This window comes from Hemitrygon akajei, chromosome 16 (genome assembly GCF_048418815.1).
Source record: "Hemitrygon akajei chromosome 16, sHemAka1.3, whole genome shotgun sequence".
NCBI classification, from domain to species: domain Eukaryota; kingdom Metazoa; phylum Chordata; class Chondrichthyes; order Myliobatiformes; family Dasyatidae; genus Hemitrygon; species Hemitrygon akajei.
This window is the reverse complement of record NC_133139.1, coordinates 53,633,756-53,657,004: the sequence shown is the minus strand read 5'-3', so window position 1 is coordinate 53,657,004 and position 23,249 is coordinate 53,633,756. Positions and strand designations below refer to the sequence as shown.

Genomic DNA, 23,249 nt, shown 5'->3' with positions numbered 1-23,249 from the left:
CTAAAGGCGGGATGATGCAATTGTGGGTGACAAGGGAAGTCAAAGACTCCATGAAAACAAAGAGGAGAGTGTATAATAGAGCAAAAATTAGTGGAACATTACAGGATTTGGAAGCTTTTAAAAACAACAGAAGACAACTAAAAAAAGCCATAAAGGAAGGAAAAGACGAAATATGAAGTTAAGCTAGTCAATAATATCAGAGGATACCAGAAGGTTTTTCAGTTAAAGTAAAAGAAAAGCGAGAGTAGATATTGGACCACTAGAAAATGACGCTGGAGAGGTAGTAATGGGGCACAAAGAAATAGCGGATGTACTGAATAAGTATTTTGCATCAGTTATCACTGTGGAACACACTGGCAGTATGCCAGAAGTTTCAGTGTGTCAGTGGCAGATGTGAGTGCAGATGCTATTATTAGGAAGAAGGTGTTTGGGGAGCAAAAAGAACTGAAGGTAGATAAGTCACCTGGACCAGATGGACTACACCCCAGAGTTCTGAAAGAGGTAGTTGAAGAGATTGTGGAGGCATTAGTAATGATCTTTCAAGAATCACAAGATTCTGGCTTGGTTCTTGGGGATTAGAAAATTGCAAATGTCACTCCACTCTTCAGGAACAGAGGGAGGCAAAAGAAAGCAAATTGTAGGCTCGTTAGCTTGACCTCAGTAGTTAAGAAGATGTGGGAATCGATTGTTAAGGATGAGGTTTCACGGTTCTTGAAGGTACATGATAAAATGGGCCAAAGGCAGCATGGTTTCCTTGAGGGAAAATCTTGTCTGACAAACCTGTTGAAATTCTTTGAGGAAATAACAAGCAGGATAGACAAAGAATCAGTGGATGTTGTGTACTTGGATTTTCAGTTGGCCTTTGACAAGATGCCCTGCATGAGGTTGCCCACAAGAGCCTGTGGTATTATATGAAAGATACTAGTATAAGTAGAGGATTGGGGAATAAGGGAGCCTTTTCTGGTTGGTTGCCAGTGACTAGTGGTATTCTGCAGGGGTCTGTATTGGAAACACTTCTTTTTACATTATATGGTAATGATTTGGATGATGAAATTGATAGTAAACTTTGTTGCCAAGTTTGCGGACAATATAAAGATAGGTGGATGGGCAGTTAGTGTTGAGGAAGTAGGGAGGCTGCAGAAGGACTTAGAGTAGGAGAATGGGCAAAAGTGGCAGATGGAATACATTCTAGAGAAGTGCACTGGCATACACTTTGGTAGAAGGAATAAAAGCCTAGACTAATTTCTAAACGGAGAAAATTCAAAAATCTGAGGTGTATAGAGTCTTGAGAGTCCTTGTGTAGGAAGGATTTCCTAAAGGCTAACTTGCAGGTTCAGTTGGTGGTGAGGAAGGCAAATGCAAGGTTAGCATTCATTTCGGGAGATGAGACTGAAAAAGCAAGGATGTAATGCTGAGGCTTTATAAGGCACTTGTGAGGTCTCGCTTGGTATATTGTGAGCAGTTTTGTGCCCCTTATCTAAGAAAGGATGTGCTGTCATTGCAGAGGGTTTAGAGGAGGTAAATGAGAATGATGCTGGGAATGAAAGGGTTATCATATGAAGAGTGATGACTCTGGACCTATACTCACTGGAATTTAGAATAATGAGGGGCATCTCATTGAAATTTCGTGAATGTTGAAAGGCTTAGATAGAGTGGATGTGGAGAGGATGTTTTCTATAGTGAGGCCGTCTAGGATCTGAGGGCATAGCTGCAGAATAGAGGAACATCCATTTAGAACAGAGGTGAGGAGGAATTTCTTTAGCCAGTGGGAGGTGAATCTGGAATTCATTGCTGCAGATGGCTGTGGAGGCCAGGCCATTGTGTGTATTTAAGGTGGAGGTTGATAGGTCCTTGACTAGTCAAAGCATGAAATTTTGCAGGGAGAAGGTGGGAAATTGGGGCTGAGAGGGAAATCAGCCATGATGAAACTGTAAAGCAGACTGAGTTTGATCTAATTTGATCACTGGCCTAGTTCTGCATCTATGTCTTATGGTCTTATCTCTGCGTATATAAAAGAAATAGTTTTTCCAGTGCCCCCTTTAAACCTCTTACTCTTTATTGTAAGCCTATGCCCTCTGGTTAAGAAGTCTCACATTTTGAAGGTTATTGGCAATAAAGAAAATAAAAACACTTGATGGACAGATTTGTTTTAGCAATGTAACCTTGTAAGGTTCTTGGAATTCCTTAGAACGTGCACTTGCTTTAAATTCAGGAATAGAGATGTAACTGATACAGGTGGTTGTATTTCTTCAGCCCAACAATGTAGTTTGACTTTTTTGTCATTTGTAGAACCAGAAGATTTAGCTTGGGCTAGGGTCAAATGGGACACCAGAATTTTCAATGGGGTTGTGGCGACCCAATTACTAGCACACTCGAACCGGCGGACAATTAGCCAGAGCCAGAGACAAAGGTAGATAGCCTCAAGGAGTTTCAGTTACTTGCCTCTCGAAGTATCGAGTGGGGGAGACAGGCTTTAAAGCAAGACAGTGTTTTTGAAATAAAGAGATTCTGTGGCTGCAGTTTATCGACTCCGTGTCGTAATTTCAGCGCTGCGCGTAGCAGCCCGCCACATTGGTGACCCCGACGGTCCAAACGTTTTTTTGGACCGGAGATGGCAGACGCTGCATTTGTTAACGCGGTTTCCTTGAAGCTGCCAAGCTTCTGGACGCTACAACCTCGCCTATGGTTTCAGCAAGCAGAAGCCCAATTCCATGTTCGGCAAATAACCTCAGAGGACACCCGTTACTACTACGTGGTGAGCTCCCTCGACCAGGACACAGCGGCCCAGGTCGCGGAGTTCGTACAGTCTCCCCCGGCGGACAGCAAGTACACGTCATTCAAAGCCCTTATCATATGGACTTTCGGGCTCTCCCGCCGCGAGCGAGCTGCCCGTTTACTGCACCTAGATGGCTTGGGAGACAGGCCTCCATCAGCTTTAATGAATGACATGTTGTCTCTGGCCGACGGACACACACCCTGCCTCATGTTTGAGCAGGCTTTCCTGGAGCAGCTGCCCGAGGACATACGCCTGCTGCTGTCCGACGCAGATTTCAGCGACCCCCGGAAGGTGGCGGCCCGGGCGGACTTGCTGTGGAACGCCAAGAAGGCGAGTGGGGCGTCCGTCGCACAGATCACCCGGCCACGCTCTCAGCAGCAAACCAGTCCAGGCCCGGCTGCAGAGCCCGCTAAACCCAGAGGCCGGGGTGTGGAGCCCAACGAGCACTGGTGTTTCTACCACCAGCGGTGGGGCGCAGAAGCCCGCCGTTGCCGCCCGCCCTGCCAGTTCCCGGGAAACGCCAGGGCCAGCCGCCGCTGATGGCTACGGCGGCTGGCCATCGGGATAGCCTCCTGTATGTCTGGGACAAACAGTCGGGACGCCGGTTTTTGGTCGACACTGGTGCCGAGATCAGCGTCTTACCTCCGACGAGTTACGACACCCGCAGCAGGGCGCCGGGTCCCCCTACTGTCATAGTGTCATCACCCTACCCCCCTACAGTCCCCCCACTACTGCGAACGGCAGCACAATAAGGACTTATGGCACCCGTCCGGTGCAGCTACGGTTCGACTCCAGCCAGTTCACGTGGGACTTCACACTGGCCGCCGTAGCCCAACCGCTTCTGGGTGCGGATTTCTTGCGGGCTCACAGCCTACTGGTCGACCTGCCCAGGAAGAGACTGGTTCACGCCGAGACCTTTCAGACATTCCCCCTGGGTGCAGCCCAGTTGCCAGCCCCTCACCTCGGCTCCATCACGCTGTCCGACAACGACTTCACCAGGGTCCTGGCGGATTTCCCATCGGTTCTGGCACCGCAGTTCACGGCAGCCATGCCCCGACACGGTGTACAGCACCACATCCTGACCCAGGGACCACCCCTCCATGCCCGCGCTCGGCGGCTTCCCCCGGACGAGCTCCGACTGGCGAAGGAGGAGTTCAAGCGAATGGAGGAATTGGGGATCATTCGGCGGTCCGACAGCCCATGGGCCTCTCCCCTGCACATGGTGCCCAAGGCGACAGGGGGCTGGAGACCGTGCGGCGACTACCGCAGCCTGAACGAGGCTACAACACCGGACCGCTACCCGGTGCCGCACATTCAGGACTTTGCAGCAAACCTACACGGCGCGCGGATCTTCTCCAAGGTAGACCTAATCCGCGGATACCATCAAATCCCGATGCATCCTGACGACGTCCCCAAAACGGCTCTCATCACCCCGTTCGGACTTTTCGAGTTCCTCCGCATGCCGTTCGGCCTGAAGAATGCCGCACAGACGTTCCAGCGGTTGATGGACGCGGTGGGACGCGACCTGGACTTCGCATTCATCTATTTGGACGACATCCTCATAGCCAGCAGCAGTCGTCAGGAGCATCTGTCCCACCTCCGACAGCTCTTTGCCCGGCTGAGTGACTACGGTCTAACGGTCAACCTGGCCAAATGCCAGTTCGGGCTCGACACCATCGACTTCCTGGGCCACAGGATTACCACAGACGGGGCAACCCCTCTGCCCGCTAAGGTAGATGCGGTCCGCCATTTCCCCCGACCCACCACGGTCAAAGGCCTCCAGGAATTCGTAGGTATGGTCAATTTCTACCACCGCTTCCTCCCTTCAGCTGCCCGGATCATGCTGTTCGCTTTGCTGTCCGGTCCGGGCAAGGACATTACCTGGGACGAGGTGTCCGCCGCCGCTTTCATTCAAACGAAGGATGCCTTGGCGAACGCCAGGATGCTAGTGCACCCCAGAATGGACGTCCCTACCGCCCTCACGGTGGACGCATCTAACACGGCAGTCGGTGGGGTACTGGAGCAGCTCATCGCGGGCCGCTGGCAACCCCTGGCGTTTTTCAGCAAACACCTGCGGCCACCCGAGCTCAAATACAGTGCTTTCGACCGGGAGCTGTTGGCGCTATACCTGGCAATCCGGCATTTCAGGTACTTCTTAGAAGGTAGGCCATTCACCGCGTTCATGGACCACAAACCGCTTACCTTTACATTCACAAAGGTGTCCGATCCCTGGTCGTCCCGCCAGCAGCGCCATCTGTCCTACATCTCTGAATACATGACAATGGGTATGTCCTCGGGTAAGGACAATGTCGTGGCGGATGCGCTGTCTCGCCCTAACATTCATGCCCTTTCCCAAGGGGTAGACTTTGAGGCGCTGGCTGAGGCACAGTTGGCAGATGAGGAGATCCCGAGTTACAGGACCGCAGTCTCCGGTTTGCAGCTCCAGGACCTCCCCGTAGGCCCAGGTGAGAGTACCCTACTCTGTGACGTCGCCACCGGCCAGCCCCGTCCCGTCGTCCCGGCACCTTGGCGACGATGTGTGTTCGACTCCATTCATAACTTGGCCCACCCCTCCATCCGCACTACCGTCCGGATGGTCTCCAGCAGGTTTGTTTGGCACAGACTCCGCAAGCAGGTCCGTGACTGGGCCAGAACGTGCCTGCACTACCAGATGGCCAAGGTGCAGCGACACACCAAGGCCCTGCCGCAGCAGTTCCACCCCACCCACCGGCGTTTCGACCACATTCATGTGGATATCGTGGGCCCCCTGCCAGTGTCGCGCGGGGCGCGGCACCTCCTCACTATCGTGGACCGGTTCACCAGATGGCCAGAGGCGGTCCCACTCACCGACACCACTTCCGAATCTTGCGCCCGGGCGCTGATCACCACCTGGGTTTCCCGCTTTGGTGTTCCGGCCCACATTACCTCCGACAGAGGCGCCCAGTTCACCTCCAGCCTCTGGTCAGCGATGGCCAACCTGTTAGGGACTCAGCTGCACCACACCACTGCCTACCACCCGCAGTCGAACGGACTGGTGGAGCGTTTCCACCGCCACCTGAAGTCGGCTCTCATGACGCGCCTGCGAGGAGCTAACTGGGCGGACGAGCTTCCCTGGGTCCTACTCGGCGTCCGCACGGCGCCCAAAGACGATCTGCATGCTTCGTCGGCCGAGTTGGTGTACGGCGCGCCCCTGGTTGTTCCCGGGGAGTTCATACCAGCCCCAAGGGGGCGAGAGGAAGAACCCGCGGCGGTCCTGGGCAGACTACGCGAGAGACTCGGTGCCCTGGCCCCCATACCCACTTCGCAGCATGGGGAGCACCCGACCTGCGTACCCAAAGACCTGCAGAACTGTAAGTTTGTGTTTGTACGCCGGGGCGGGCGGGCATCGGCCACCGCTGCAACGGCCCTACGAGGGGCCATTTACGGTGCTCAGGAACAACGGGTCCACGTTCGTGCTGGACGTTGGGGGGAGAGAGGAGGTTTTCACGGTGGACCGACTCAAACCGGCCCATGTGGACTTGGCGCAACCGGTCGAGTTTCCGGCACCGCGGTGCAGAGGCCGACCTCCCAAACAGGGCCCGGCCCAGACTGTGGACATTGGGGGGTGTACCGCCGGTTCTGGGGGGGGGGTTATGTGGCGACCCAATTACTAGCACACTCGAACCGGCGGACAATTAGCCAGAGCCAGAGACAAAGGTAGATAGCCTCAAGGAGTTTCAGTTACTTGCCTCTCGAAGTATCGAGTGGGGGAGACAGGCTTTAAAGCAAGACAGTGTTTTTGAAATAAAGAGATTCTGTGGCTGCAGTTTATCGACTCCGTGTCGTAATTTCAGCGCTGCGCGTAGCAGCCCGCCACAGGGTTTATTTTTTATGAATTATTTATGTGGTAGATGAGTAGAGCTAAAAATTACAATTGATGTTCCTAACTAATTTTAAATACTGTAAATAAAATGAATTACTTCTAACATGACGGGAGCTTCTTTTTCAGAACTGTATCTACTGGTCTGATGAGGAAAGCAGGACTCTGTACAGTGCTGAGAAGTTTACGGGAGCTAATGTGACAATGCTGGCACAAAATCTCACAGAGCCACGGGGCTTAGTCATGTTTCACAAACTGATGCAGCCGACTGGTATGAGATCACCACTTACTGCTCCAGTTTTTCTCCTGCTGTGGCATACAAAGTAAAATGGTCTGCTTTTGTAAAATATACTGTAATATGTATATATATGTGTGTGTGTGTGTGTGTGTGTGTGTGTGTGTGTGTGTGTGTGTGTGTGTGTGTGTGTGTGTGTGTGTGTGTGTGTGTGTGTATATATATAAAAATGTGTGTGTACTGTTATGTACCCCGTAACTGGGTCACTTACCAGCAAAGATAGGGAGGTCCGTTGAAGTCTGATGGTACTATTTTTAACAGTATTTATTGATAAAAATACACAAAAATAATATCAATGCAACCATACAGATAATATACGTCGTCAATAATAAATCTAAAAGCGCGGGTATAATAGTAATCAATAAGAAATAACTATTGTTGTCTAGGGGATAATGTATTGTCCGATGGAAATATAAAAGTCACTCAAGTTCATTCAAGCTGCAGGCTGCAGCCTTTGGTTGGAGTCAAGAGAGAGAGTTTAAAACTTGCCCATTCTTTTTATGATGTCAATCCTTCGAGAGTCGTTGGGGCTGATTTCTCCTTTGTTTTAGCTAAAGCCGTTCTTCCGTGGTAAGGCCCACCAATTCCGAGGCAAATGGAAAAGGACGCACGTGGGCTTTCTACCAGCTTTCGCTATTACGCTGTTACAGGATTTCTAGCGTTTCTTCTGGTGCGTCTAAAGGGGCTGTTCCCCAGACCCTCTTTTATCCTGACTCACAGGGTCTCGGATGTCAATCAGGTCGGGATGATGCAATCCCTCAACCAACCCCCTCTGATCATTCCCTGAGGGCTTCCATGAAGTACAGTACTCAATATACAATTCCGTCTCCAAGAAACAATGGCCGTTTTCCGTGGCTTTGTATCGCTGAGGGCCAGGACATTCCAAACGTCTCTCTCTCATTTCCTGGGTCTCCTGACCTGACTTAATAGCGATCTTGCGATTCTCAAAAAGGAGGGGGCACAGGTGTAACAGTACACAGTGTATATATATATATATATATATATATATATATATATTATATATAGATAAATATATATGTATCTCCGTGGCTGTTGCACCCCAATATGAATGTGTTATTTCCTGATTTTGGAGTTTTCCTCGCTGTTTTTTCTGTGGGATGCAAGTATGTTTACTGCCCAGCGCCGACTTCTCTCACCTTTATGGCAAATATTGAATCCCAGAGCCGATTAACTGAAAATACTGGAGTGTGTATTTATCTACCCTTTCAGATATATCCTAGCCTAAATTGTTTCATGTGTTAGTCTACTTTCAGGTACGGATCCACAATCCCTTATCCAAAATCCTTGGGACCAGTTGCATTTCGGAATTCAGAATTTTTCAGATTTCAGAAAATTGATAATTATATTGATAATTAACCTGTCTCAGTGCGGGTGGACTTTAGGACCCAGGGGAGCTCCGGACCTACGCACATCCTCCCGTATACTTTTAATCATCTCTAGATTACTTATAATACCTAATACAATGTAAGTGCTATGTAAATAGTTGTTATACTGTATTGTTTAGGGAATAATTACAAGAAAATAGTCTGTACATGCTCAAATAACGAGTGCTGTAGAGAGAACTTCCGGGTTTTCCCGATCCACGCTCTTTTACAAATACTATTACAGTTTATTTATACAGTAATATACTGATAAATGAAATAGTGAGATAATTATAGACCATAAATACACTAGTACATTTTATTTCCAACAAAAACATTCAATAAAACATAAAAATATACAGATTCAAACGAACCGAATCAAACACATGGTAAATGACTTATTGGAGTAAATGTAGAACGTAAATACTCTAGGATATATACAGGGTCAAACTAAGCTAAATACGTATATCATCTGTGGGGAATTTTTCATCTGTGTTCACTATGTCATCATCATCACTACTATCTTCATCTGTATTTAACACCATTTCAGCAATTTTCCCATCACTCAAGGAATACACAACAGGTGCATCATTGTCAGTGTTCAGCATTTCTTCGATGTCAGCTTCCTCTAACTTATTTACACTTTTGTTCGATAACTTTGTAGCATAAGTTACGAGGTTTAATATCATCATCTTCTCATTAGTGAAACAAAATCCTTAAGTCTTGATCTGTAGGTTCATTTACACCAAACATTGTTGTAGGCCAGAGTCTGTGCCAAACATTTGTTATTGTTAATTTATCAACATAATTCCAAGCATTAGCAATTGCGTAAATGGCATCCTTAACATTGAACTCTTTCAGGAAGACTTGGATTCCTACTCCTCTGTTGACTGCAGAAAGCATACAATTCAAAAAATAGTCTTTATACTTTAAAATTTGTTTTCTTCCAGTCCAGCTTGCCTGCAATGAGCTCATGCTGCTGGTACAAAGTGGTTATTGAAACAGTCAGAAAACATTTCTCGGGTTACCCATGCTTTGTTTGCGTAATAATGCACAGGCAAATTGCGTACACCTTTCAGACATCTCGGATGTTGGCTTTTTCCAGTCACTGCTAACTGCACTTTGTGTGTGTGTGTGCCTGCTGCATTAGTGCACCCAAGAATAGTTAACCTGTCCTTAGCATCTTTAAAACCTGTTGGTGCTCTCTCATCAGCCGTTGTTAATGTTTTTCTAGGAATGTAGTGCCAGTACAAAGCTGTTCCATCAGCATTGTAAAATTGTTCAGGGCTAAGGTTTTCATCAGATATTATCTTGACAAATTTGTCAATGTAATTTTCAGCTGCTTCATGATCAGCAGAAGCTTTTTCACCACAGATTTTCAGATATTTTACACCATGACGCTTCTTAAATTTTGGCAGCCAACACTCTGAATATTGACACTCATCTTCAATGTTTAGTTCTTCATGGTAATATTCTAGCTTGTTTCATGATCAACATGCCATTCAGTGTCATACATTCACTTCTTCGTTGTCTAATCCACTCAATCAACACACGATCAAGATCTTCAATTTTTGCCCTATGCAGTGTTTTCTTATTTTTCATTAGTCATCACTGTCACTGTAAAACTTCAGTAACTTGTCTTTCTGTTTCTTTAAATTATATATAGTGGTAGTTCCGACAGCATATTCTTCAGTAAGATACCGTACAGTCACACCACAATCAAGCTTCTGCAATAACTCCACTTTCTGCGTTATTGATAATGATAGATGCTTCCTTTTTTTTTCATTGCTACCCATAGGGGTATCTGCAGCACTTTTTGAAATTTTCACAGTGAAATTAAACACTAAGTCAACAGTGAACACAAAATATTAGCGAACAGCAGATGCACGTGTAACCAGTACAAGCGCTGAATCAGAACTGACGTCTGGCGGCCTCTGCTAGTGCTGCCAAGTCACACCTGAGTAACGACAGCTGTTGGTGCGCCAAACAAGCCTTATTATGACGCACTCCACACTCCACAAAAAAACTTTGGTTTTCGGAACTTCTCGGATTTAAGAATTTTGGATAAGGGATTGTGGACCTGTATATCCTAGCCTAAATTGTATCATGCATTAATCTACTCTTTCAGATATAACCTAGCTTAAATTGTATTGTGTTAATCTATCCTTTAGATCTGTCCTAGTTTAAATTGTATCATGCATTAATCTGCCCTTTCAGATATATCCTAGCCTAAACTGTTTTGTGTTAATCTACCCTTTCAGATATATCCTAGCCTAAATTGTATCTAGATTTTTTTCTACTACGCAGATCCATCTGTAAACTTTTTTTAAAAACTTATTTGAACATGGCATCATAGTTTACTACAACACTTTTCTTTTCCCACTTAGGATGTAATTTTAGTCAGCATGAAATACCCTGACAACTGATCTAAAAGTAAGATGCAAGATGCAAACTGTTGTGAAACAAAATCCAGAATCTTTACAGAAAACTAACTGGGTCTTTGATGAATTGTGTGATTAATTTCCAAAGTTGACATTGCCCACTTTATTTGGACTTATCAATATAGACCAGGGTTGTATGTTTGCTCGTTAGTATTAAAGCAGGCATATTGGATCTCTTTCTCCAATGATAATAGACAATAGGTGCAGGAGTAGGCCATTAGGCCCTTCGAGCCAGCACCGCCATTCAATGTGATCATGGCTAATCACCCACAATCAGTACCCCGTTCCTACCTTCTCCCCATATCCCTTGACTCCGTTATCTTTAAGAGCTCTATCTAACTCTTTCTTGAAAGCATCCATTGAATTGGCCTTCTGAGGCAGAGCATTCCGTAGATCCACAACTCTCTGGGTGAAAAAGCTTTTCCTCAACTCCGTTCTAAATGGCCTACCCCTTATTCTTAAACTGTGGCTTCTGGTTCTGGACTCCCCCAACATCGGGAACATGTTTCCTGCCTCTAGCATGCCCAATCCCTTAATAATCTTATATGTTTCAATCAGATCCCCTCTCATCCTTCTAAATTCCAGTGTATACAAGCCCAGTCACTCCAATCTTTCACCATATGACAGTCCCGCCATCCCGGGAATTAACCTCGTGAACCTATGCTGCACTCCCTCAATAGCAAGAATGTCCTTCCTCAAATTTGGAGACCAAAACTGAACACAATACTCTAGGTGTGGTCTCACCAGGGCCCTGTACAACTGCAGAAAGACCTCTTTGCTCCTATACTCAACTCCCCTTGTTATGAAGGCCAACATGCCATTAGCTTCACTGCATGCTTACTTTCAGTGACTGTTGTACAAGAACACCAATGTTTCGTAGTACTTCCCCTTTTCCTAACTTGACACCATTCAGATAGTAATCTGCCTTCCTGTTCTTGCCACCAAAGTGGATAACCTCACATTTATCCACATTAAACTGCATCTGCCCACTCACCCAACCTGTCCAAGTCACCCTGCATTCTCTTAACATCCTCCTCATATTTCACACTGCCACCCAGCTTTGTGTCATCTGCAAATTTGCTAATGTTACTTTTAATCCCTTCATCTAAATCATTAATGTACATTGTAAATAGCTGTGGTCCCAGTACCAAGCCTTGCGGTACCCCACTCATCACTGCCTGCCATTCTGAAAAGGACCCGTTAATCCCTACTCTTTGTTTCCTGTCTGCCAACCAATTTTCTATCCATGTTAGTACCCTACCCCCAATACCATGTGCTCTAATTTTGCCCACTAATCTCCTATGTGGGACCTTATCAAAGGCTTTCTGAAAGTCCAGGTACACTACATCCACTGGCTCTCCCTTGTCCATTTTCATAGTTACATCCTCAAAAAATTCCAGAAGATTAGTCAAGCATGATTTCCCCTTTGTAAATCCTTGCTGACTGGGACCGATCCTGTTACTGCTATCCAAATGTGCTGCTATTTCATCTTTTATAATTGACTCCAGCATCTTCCCCATCACTGATGTCAGGCTAACTGGTCTATAACTCCCTGTTTTCTCTCTCCCTCCTTTCTTAAAAAGTGGGATAACATTAGCTACCCTCCAATCTTCAGGAACTGATCCTGAATCTATAGAACATTGGAAAATGATTACCAATGCGTCCACGATTTCTAGAGCCACCTCCTTAAGTAACCTGGGATGCAGACCATCAGGCCCTGGGGATTTATCAGCCTTCAGTCCCATCAGTCTACCCAGCACCATTTTCTGCCTAATGTGAATTTCCTTCAGTTCCTCCGTTACCCTAGGTCCTCTGGCCACTATTACATCTGGGAGATTGTCTGTGTCTTCCCTGGTGAAGACAGATCCAAAGCACCTGTTCAACTTGTCTGCCATTTCCTTGTTCCCCATAATAAATTCACCCATTTCTGCCTTCAAGGGCCCAACTTTGGTCTTAACTAATTTTTTCCTCTTCACATACCTAAAGAAGCTTTTACTATCCTCCTCTATATTCTTGGCTAGCTTACCTTTGTACCTCATCTTTTCTCCCCGTATTGCCTTTTTAGTTATCTTCTGTTGCTCTTTAAAAGTTTCCCAATCCTCTGGCTTCCCGCTCATCTTTGCTATATTATACTTCTCTTTTATTTTTAAACTGTCCTTGACTTCCCTTGTTAGCCACGGTCGCCCCTTACTCCCCTTAGAATCTTTCTTCCTCTTTGGAATGAACTGATCCTGCACCTTCTGTATTATTCCCAGAAATGCCTGCCATTGTTGTTCCACTATCATCCCTGCTAGGGTATCCTTCCAGTCAACTTTGGCTAGTTCCTCCCTCATGGCTCCATAGTCCCCTTTGTTCAACTGTAATACTGACACTTCCGATTTTCCCTTCTCCCTCTCAAATTGTAGATTAAAACTTACCATATTATGGTTACTACCACCTAATGGCTCCTTTACCTCGTGTTCCCTTATCAAATTCCGGTTCATTACACAACACTAGATCCAGAATTGCCTTCTCCCTGGTAGGTTCCAGTACAAGCTGCTCTAACAAGATGATCTGACAAGATAGTGATAATTTCTATCAGACAACTCTGTAAGCTGTCAAATTCTAATTTTTTTTCACAGATAATTTGTATTTGACACTTAATCACCATGTACTGTACAGTCTTAATGTAATTTTGAGTTTACAAAGTAGGCTCAAAGGTGTGAGGTCAGTACTGGTAAAATGTGTAAAAAGTAATCACATTTCTCCATTGCTCAGAGCTACAGAATTTCTACCTCTTGGCAAATTTTCATATCAAAATATTCTTTATTGGATATTCTCAAAATAGTTTCATGTATTTGTTAATTCTCAACTTAGCAACAAGTATCTTTTTTTTAAAGGGACTGCTCATGGAAGCAAATTCAAAAGCAAAAATAGGATGAGGAGTCTGGAAAATAACTGATTTTTTTTCCCTCAAACTCTTCACATGACATGGAGTATGCCCTGGTCTTTGCAATTATTGTCCAGATATTGGTGTATCTTCTGTTGGTTATTGATTACAATCTGATGTCCAGAACACCACATCTGGAGTTCCAAGAGCTTCCAACTCCATTTCTCTAATTTTCTCAAGGTATCTCATGATTGATTTTCCTGGAATGTTCTGGTTGTGTTCTATTCCAAACAACAGAAAATATCTAACCATCATAATTTGCCAGTATCACTTGAAATCCTGTTCCCTTTCATTTCAGTTCAGTTCAGTTTCAGTGTATTGTCATTTAGAAACCACAAATGCAATGCAGTTAAAAAATGAGACAACGTTCCTCCAGAATGATAGCACAAAAGCACATGACAAAACAGACTACACCAGAAAATCCACATAACATTTGGTAATTCCCAAATCCAGAGTCCGGAGAGGCTGCTGTGTATTAATATCGCGCTACCATCTTAGCACGTTCCCCAGAAAGGAGCTCCAAATCCACCAGACAAAACGACTACCCAGACACACCAAGTTGGGAGACCAACTCTACCACCCAACAAACCAAAAACTAAAGCTACAAGACCTACACAAAACCCCATAGTTACATATAGTTATAGTTAACATATAGTTACAACAGTGCAGACAATACCATAACTGATAAAAAAAACAGACCATGGGCACAGTAAAAATAATCCAAATATGTTAAAAGACTGTAAGTTTGAAAGAAACCACCACACAGTTTCCACAAGTCTTCAGGGTCCCGATAGACTTGTCATCCCACGCTGGTGGCAGAAGGGAGTACCCCTGCTATGGACTTCCACGGTGCCGGACTCAGCCTTGCAGACGCAGCACACAATGAAAGCTCGTCGAACCCAGCCTTGCAGACGCAGCATACAGTGAAAGCGTCCCAACTGCAGTGGACTCTGAGTCCGTCGAACCTCCGAGCTTCCGACCATCCCCTCCGGCACAGCCTGTCTGAGCACCATCACTGCTGATAGTAATTGTCACTAGGTCATTATCCTAGAGGCTTGGGAATTTTTGGATTCCCTCCGGGACTTCCATAGCACTTCTGGCAGCAGAGGGGTGAGGAAATTTTCCAGCCCACTTAAAAATGCTCCCCTCACTATATACTTATGACTGTGAGGCTAGGCACAGCTCCAATGGCATACTTGAGTTTAATGGCAACAGCACTGTTGTTAACTGAATCAGAGGAGCTGACAAATCCTTTGTATAAGAGGGAAGTGGAGTATCTGGCTGAGTAGTGCCACAACAGTCTCTCACTTAATGTCAGTAAGGAGCTGATTATTGACTTCAGGAGGAAACCAGAGGTCAATGAGCCAGAGGATCAGAGGTGGAGAGGGTCAGCAACTTTTAATTCTTTGGTGTTACTATTTCAGAGGATCTGTCCTGGGCCAAGTGCTTCAATGCCATTACAAAGAAAGCAACACAGTACCTCTACTTCCTTTAGAAGTTTACGAAGATTCGGCATGTCATCTAAAACTTTGACAAACTTCTGTAGGTCTGTGGTGGAGAGTATGTGGCTGCATCACTTGGAATGGAAACACCAATGTCCTTGAATGAAAAATATTACAAAAAGTAGTGGATATGGCCCAATCCATCACTGGTAAATCCCTCACCACCACTGGGTACCTCTACATGGAGCACTGTTACAGGAAAGCAGCATCTATCATCAGGGACCCTCACCACCCAAGCCATGCTCTTTTCACTTCTACTATCAAGAAGGTACAGGAGCCTCAGGACACACACCACCATGTTCAGGAGCAGTTATTATCCCTCAACCATCAGGCTCTTGAACCAGAGGGGATAACTTCACTCAGCTTCACTTGCCCCATCACTGAACTGTTCCCACAACCTACGGACTCGTTTTCAAGGACTCTTCCTCTCGTGTTCTGAATATTAATTGCTTTTTTTCTTTTGTATTTGCATAGTTGTCTTTTGCACACTAATTGGTTGCCTATCCTGTTGGCTGCAATCTTTCGTTTATTGTGTTTTTTGGATTTATTGTGTATGCCAGCAAGGTAATTTCAGATTTGTATATGGTGATGTACAGTGGCAAGCAAAAGTTTGGGCACCCCTTGTCAGAATTTCTGTTACTGTGAATAGCTGAGTAGAAAATGAACTGATCTGCAAAAGTCATAAAGTTTAAGCAAGATGAGTGTATTATTTTTGTTTTGTACAATTTTAGAGTGGGAAAAAAGGAAAGGAGCACCATGCAAAAGTTTGGGCACCCCAAGAGATTTGAGCTCTCAGATAACTTTTACCAAGGTCTCAGACCTTAATTAGCTTGTTAGGGCAATGGCTTGTTCACAGTCATCATTAGAAAAAGCCAGATGATGCAAGTTTCAAAGCTTTATAAATACCTTGACTCCTCAAACCTTGTCTCAACAATCAGCAGCCATGGGCTCCTCTAAGCAGCTGCCTAAGCACTCTGAAAGTTAAAATAAATGATGCCCACAAAGCAGGAGAAGGCTATAAGAAGATAGCAAAGCATTTTCAGGTTGTCATTTCCTCAGTTTGTAATGTAATTAAGAAATGGCAGTTAATAGGAACGGTGGAGGTCAAGTTGAGATCTGGAAGACCAAGAAAACTTTACAAGAGAACTGCTCGTAGGATTGTTAGAAAGGCAAATCAAAGTCTCCATTTGACTGCAAAAGACCTTCAGGAAGATTTAGCAGACTCTGGAGTGGTGGTGCACTGTTCTACTGTGCAGCGACACCTGCACAAATATGACCTTCATGGAAGAGTCATCAGAAGAAAACATTTCTTGCATCCTCACTACAAAATTCAGCATCAGGAGTTTGCAAAGGAATGTGTAAACAAGCCTGATGCATTTTGGAAACAAGTCCTGTGGACTGATGAAGTTAAAATAGAACTTTTTGGCCGCAATGAGCAAAGGTATGTTTGGAGAAGAAAGGGTTCAGAATTTTATGAAAAGAACACCTCTCCAACTGTTATGTAGGGGGTGGATCAATCATGCTTTGGGTTTGTGTTGCAGCCAGTGGCACAGGGAACATTTCACTGGTAGAGGGAAAAATGAATTAATTAAATACCAGCAAATTCTGGAAGCAAACATCACACCATCTGTAAAAAAAAAGCTGAAGATTAAAAGAGGATAGCTTCTACAACAGGATGATGATCTTAAACACACCTCAAAATCCACAATGGACTACCTCAAGAAGCGCAAACTGAAGGTTTTGCCATGGCCTCACAGTCCCCTGACCTAAACATCACCGAAAATCTGTGGATAGACCTCAAAAGAGCAGTGCATGCAAGACAGCCCAAGAATCTCACAGAATTAGAAGCCTTTTGCAAGGAATAATGGGTGAAAATCCCCCAAACAGGAATTGAAAGACTCTTAGCTGGCTGCAGAAAGCTGTGATCCTTGCCAAAAGAGGTGTTACTAAGTACTGACCATGCAGGGTGCCCAAACTTTTGCCTCAGGCCCTTTTTCTTTTCTGTTATTTTGAAACTGTAAAAGATGGAAATTAAAAAAGTAATCTTGTTTAAAATATTAAAGAAATGTGTCATCTTTAACTTTATGCCTTTTGGAAATCAGGTCTTCTTTTACTTGCTTAGCTTATTCACAGAAATTTTGACCGGGGTGCCCAAACTTTTGCATGCCACTGTATATGTACTTTGATAATAAATTTAATTTGAACTTTGAATAAATGATAGTTATTGATTGTTTTTATTTATTGAATAATTGATTAGTAGAAGGCACAACACATTGTTCTGTAGAGCACAATAACATAGAGCAAAATAAATTCCTATTGTCAGGTGCTCTGAAAAGTTATCTATACATTTAAAAATCCACAACAAAAGCAGGAAATGCCAGCAACACCGAACTGGTCAAGCAGTCCCTGGTGTGAGTATCTGTACAGCAATTATAACAAAAATCTGCTACCGATTCTAATGGGTATGCTTATCTTCATTTCTTTCTGGTCTTTTGAAACAGGGAAGAACTGGTGTGTTGAAGGTCGTGCAGACTGTGAGTTCCTTTGTGTGCCGGCACTTCACATTCCTCAGCACTATGCATGTCTTTGCCCAGACAATCTGAAACCTGATGAGACTGGACATGGATGTAGAGTGGGTAAGCTAAATCAGTACTTGAACTAAGAGTAATCAATTTATGCAATAGGCCCACTTTAATATTGTTTAAAGTCTTTGTGGGGACAGGGGACCACAGAAGGTCCAAAGTTGGTGCTGAAACAATGACCCATTAAGGGGCACAGATCACACTAGGTGAGGACCCATTGGTAGTTTGGATAAGGTGGATGATGAGACAAGGTAAGTGTGATAGGACACCATCCAGAACAATAGGGACCAGAGAAGGAACATGGCATTGCTGCACTGGGCACCCACGAGTTAGGTGTATGTTTGTTTATTTATTATCTAGAGATACAGCACAGAACAGGCCCTACTGGCCCAACAAGCTATACTGCCCAGCAACCCACCTCTTTAACCTTAGTCTAGTCACAGGACAATTTACAACAACCAATTAACCTGCCATCTGGAATGTGGGAGGAAACCAGAACACCAAGAGGAAACCCACACAGTCACAGGAAGGATGTAAAAACTTCTTACAGATAGCATCAGAATTGAAGTTAGAACTCCTATTTCCTGTTCTATCATAGAACATAGGACAGTACAGCACATAATGTTGTGCCAAAACAGTTTAGTTACCAAATAGCTCACTAAACTAATCTCTTCTGCTTACACAATGTCCATTTCCATCCATTTTTCTCTCATTTGTGTGCCTATCTTTGAAAGTCCTTAATGTATTGCGCATTCCAGGCACCCACCACTGTTTTTAAAAAAAACTTGCCCCTCGAGTTCCTTAAAAATTAGCCCTTCTCACTTTAAATGCATGCCCTCTGGTATTAGATATTTCAATATTGTGAAAAAAGGTACTAGTTGTCTACTCTATGCCTTTCATAATCTTATAAACCTCTAACAGATTTCTTCTCAGCCTCTGTCGCTCCAGAGAAAACAACCCAAGTTTGTCTGACTTCATTATCTCTAATCCAAGCAACATTCTGGCAAACCTCTTCTGCACCTTCTTCAAGACCTCGACATCCTTCTGATAATAGGTGACCAGATCTATACACAGTACTCTAGATGCAGCCTAACTAGTGTTTTATAAAGGCTGCAGCATTACTTCCTGACTTTTGAACTCAGTGTCTTGACTAATAAAAGCAACTGTACCATGTGCCTTTTGACCCACCCTGTACACCCTGTGTAGCCACTTTCTGGGACCTATAAGCTTTTGGACCCCAAGATCCCTCTGCTCATCAACACTATTAAGGGTCTTGCCCTTAACAGTACACTGTCTCTTTACATTTAACTTACTGAGGTGCAGCACTTTATATTTGGTCAGGTTAAATTTCATCTGCCATTTCTCCGCCCGTATCTGTAACTGGTCTATATCCCATTGTATTCTTTGCCAGTCTTCTGCACAACACCACCAATCTTTGTATTATATGCAGACTTATTAACCCACCCATCTACTTTTATCATAAAGGTCCTTTATATGCATCACAAACAGCAGAGATCCCAGTACAGATCACTTGGAACACTACTAATCTCAGACTTCCAGCTAGAATAAGTCCCTTTGATCACTACCCACTAACTTTTATGACTAATTCACCATGGACCCCATGCATCTTAATCTTCTGGATAAGACTCCCATGAGGACCATGTCAAATGCCTTTCTAAAATCCATGTAGTCAACATCCACAGCTCTACCTTCATCAATCGCCCTCTTTACCTTGTCAAGAAGCATACATGACTTGCCCTCTGCACTTTGGGTGTGACCACTTCAACATTTCATCTATGAGGCTTTCAGCCTCCCAGATGTTCCTGAGTACATCCAGCTCCAGTTCCTTGACCTTATTAATCAGAAGCTGAAATTGGGTGCACTTCCTGAAGATGTAGTCCTCAGGAAGACTGTTAAGTACCCTGCAATCCCACATCTTACAGGAGGAGCATTCCACTGCCTTAACTACCATTCTGCCTATACTTGTTATACCTTTGACTCTGACTTCTCAAGCTCACAACTCTATCTCCTTTTCCGTAGCGTAGAGAGGGATAGGAGCAATCAGTTTGGGAAAACATTTAATTGGGGTAGGGGGAAATGTGATGCTATTAGGTAGGAATTTGGGAGCAGATGTTCTCAGGGAAATGCATGGCACAAATGTAGCAAATGTTCAGGGAACATATGCATGGAGTTCTGCATAGGTATGTTCCATTGAGGCAGGAAAAGGATGGTAGGGTGAAAGAACCATGGTGTACAAAGGATGTGGAAAATCTAGTTAAGAAAAGGAAAGCTTATGAAAGGTTCAAGAAACTAGGTACTGAAACGAGTTGTAGAAAATTACAAGGTTGCCAGGAAGGAGCTTAAGAATGAAATTAGGAGAGCTAGAAGGAGCCATGAGAAGGTCTTAAACAGGATAAAGGAAAACCCCAAGGCTTTCTACAAGTATGTGAAGAACAAGAGGATGAGCCCTATGAGAATAGGACCAATCAGGAGTGATGGTGGAAACGTGCATGGAGTCAAAGGAGGTAGCGAAGGTACTTAATGAGTACTTTGCTTCAGTATTCACCAAGGAAAGTGACCTTGGCAATTGTGGGGATGACTTACAGTGGACTGAAACGCTTGAGCATATAGAAATTAAGAAACAGGATGCGCTGGAGCTTTTGAAAAGCATTAAGTTAGTTGAGTTGTCGGGACCAGATGAGATGTATCCCAGGCTACTGTGGGAGGTGAGGGTGGAGATTGCTGAGCCTCTGGTGATCTTTGCATCATCAATACGGACGGGAGAAGTACCGGAGAATTGGAGGGTTGCAAATGTTGTTCCCTTGTTCAAGAAAGGGAGTAGTGATAATCCAGGAAATTATAGACCAGTGAGTCTTACTTCAGTGGTGGGTAAGTTGTTGGAGAAGATCCTGAGAGACCGGATTTATGAGCATTTGGAGAGATATCTGATTAGGGTTAGTCAGCATGGCATTGTCAAGGGCAGGTTGTGCCTTACGAGCCTGATTGAAATCTTTGAGAATGTAACAAAACACATTGACGAAGGTAGAACAGTGGATGTAGTGTATATGGATTTTAGTAAGGCATTTGATAAGGTTCCATGCAAGATGCATTCAAAGTGTAAGGAGGCATGGGATCCGAGGAGACCTTGCTTTGTTGATCCAGAATTAGCTCGCCCATGGAAGGAAAAGGATGGTTGTAGATGGTTTGTATTCTGCATGTAGGTCGGTAGCACTATCTTCACCATGATGAAGTAAGCCCTGGTGGCAAGGGTGAACTCAGAACAACCGGTCCCTCATCTTGGCTGCAGGAGGCTGCCGGGTCTTTGGTCTGTTAAGTCCCGTCTATTGCGCACCGCCAGCACATTGCTTTTCTGTCAGGGTGTGCTCCATTAGCCTTGTCTCAACAGCCCCACAAGGCAGTGGGGCTATTTATCCATAGCTGGGACAGTGGTTGACGGGCACCAGGGCATATCCACACAGTGGTGGGCCTGCACAGCACGTCTCTGGGGCCACTGCTGCTCCGAGATCCCCTGTAGTTTAGCCTGGGACTGTAAGATACCCAGTTTCCACGTGTGACCCCAAGGAGGCACTGCAGGAGTCTTGGTGGTGGAGAGGCTCTATACTGGCAGGAGGAGGCTTACATACTCGGCTCCTCTTTTCACCCTCTGTTGAGAAGGCTAGCTAGCGGCAATAGCTGTAAGCAGAGAGTAGCAACCAGAGAGCACTGTGCGGCATAGAGCATGCAACTGCACTAACTACAAGCACTACTACACTACTGTACTGGGAGCTGGAACCTTGTCTGATTTCAGAAATTACCATGGAACAACAGTGGACCTATATCAGCTCTGTGCTCTATGAGGCAGCAGTCCAATCCATCGACCATAAGAGCAGAAACCACCAAGACTGGTTTGACGATAACTCAGATACCATCCACAACTTGCTTAAGGACATGCACAAAGCACACTGGGCAACTTTAGATAACCCTTCATCCATCAGCATCAGGCAGCACTGGCAGGCAGCTCGGAGGAAAGTGCAAAAGGCAATACAGGCCAAACAAAATGAGTGGTGGACTGAAAAGGCACATGAAATCCAGTCCTTTGCTGATAATAATGACATGCATAATTTTTACAACGCTGTCAAAACCATCTAAAGCCCAATAAGTCGACGCGTCACTCCCCTGAAAAGAGCAGATGGTCTGACACTTATGAAGAATCAGAATACCTTTCTGCTGAGGTGGGCTGAGCATTTTAACACTCAGCTTAATCAGGATTCTGACGCAGACCCCACCATCCTGGACGAACTGCCTGAACCACCTCCTATCCACGACCTCAGTCTACCACCAACCTTCCAGGAGGTTCTATCAGCTGTCCATTCCGTTAAGAACAATAAGTCCCCTGGCACTGACAATATCCCTGCTGAGTTACTGATGAATGGAGGGTACATGTGTAAGCACACCCTCTACCAGTACATCACCAACACCTGGACTGACAAGAACATCCCACAGCAATGGAGAAATGCAAACATCATTGTCATTTATAAGAACAAGGGTGTCAAGGCCATCAGCGGCAATAATAGGGGCATATCACTCCTTTCTGTTGCTGGAAAGGTCCTGGCTAAGGTAATGCTTCAGAGGCACATCAGCAACATCACCGAGTCAATGCTGCCTGAATTGTAGTGTGGATTTAGGAAGAACAGGAGCATGATTGACATGATCTTCACAGCTCGGCAGCCTCAGGAAAAGTGCCGGGAACAACATCAAGGCCATTTTATGGCCTTTGTCAACCTCTCCAAAACATTCGACAATGTGCAAAGAGAGCTCTTATGGGATGGCCTCCTCAGGTTTGGCTGTCCCAATAAATTTGTTAACATCCTCCACCGGTTCCACAATGGGATGACTGCTCGGGTGACCATAGGAGGACAAGAGTCCGAGCCCTTCCTTGTACACACAGGGGTGAGGCAGGGGTGTGTGCTAGTGCCAGTGCTCTTTAACATCTTCCTCTTGTGTGTTACCAAGCTTCTCCACAACGAGATTGAGTACAGCAGCGGTGTGGCAGTGGACGTCAGATTAGATGACAACCTCTTTAACTGCTCCACGCAACCACCAAACTCTGTAGAGAATGGGTCCTGGAGCTGCAGTATGCAGACGACTGTGCTCTTATGGCCCATACTCCGGAGGATCTTCAGACTCTCCTTGCTGTGGCGGTGAGAGTGTACAGCAGGATCGGGCTGATTGTCAATACCACCAAGACGGAAGTGGTTTGCCACTGGATTACCAGTGTCCCACCCAGCCATTCCTGCCTTCACTGTTGGTGATGAAAAGCTGTCAGTAGTGCCATCTTTCAAATATCTGGGGAGCATTCTCTCTGATGATAGCGGCATTGACAACGTCATCCAGAGACGCATTAAACAGGCATCAGCTGCCTTTGGGAGACTTCGGCGTAGAGTCTTTCAGAACAGGAGCCTTCGTCCCTCCACAAAGGTCGC

General features: G+C 45.2%; 1 protein-coding gene across 1 annotated transcript in view; it reads left to right on the top strand.

The window, feature by feature from the left end:
• Nucleotides 1–23,249, top strand: part of LOC140740053 (very low-density lipoprotein receptor-like) — a 102,998-nt gene that overhangs the window by 56,692 nt on the left and 23,057 nt on the right. The window contains exons 8-9 of the mRNA XM_073068891.1: nucleotides 6,765–6,906; nucleotides 17,686–17,820. Coding sequence (XP_072924992.1) covers nucleotides 6,765–6,906; nucleotides 17,686–17,820 — 277 coding nt within the window. The remainder of the gene's footprint in view (nucleotides 1–6,764; nucleotides 6,907–17,685; nucleotides 17,821–23,249) is intronic.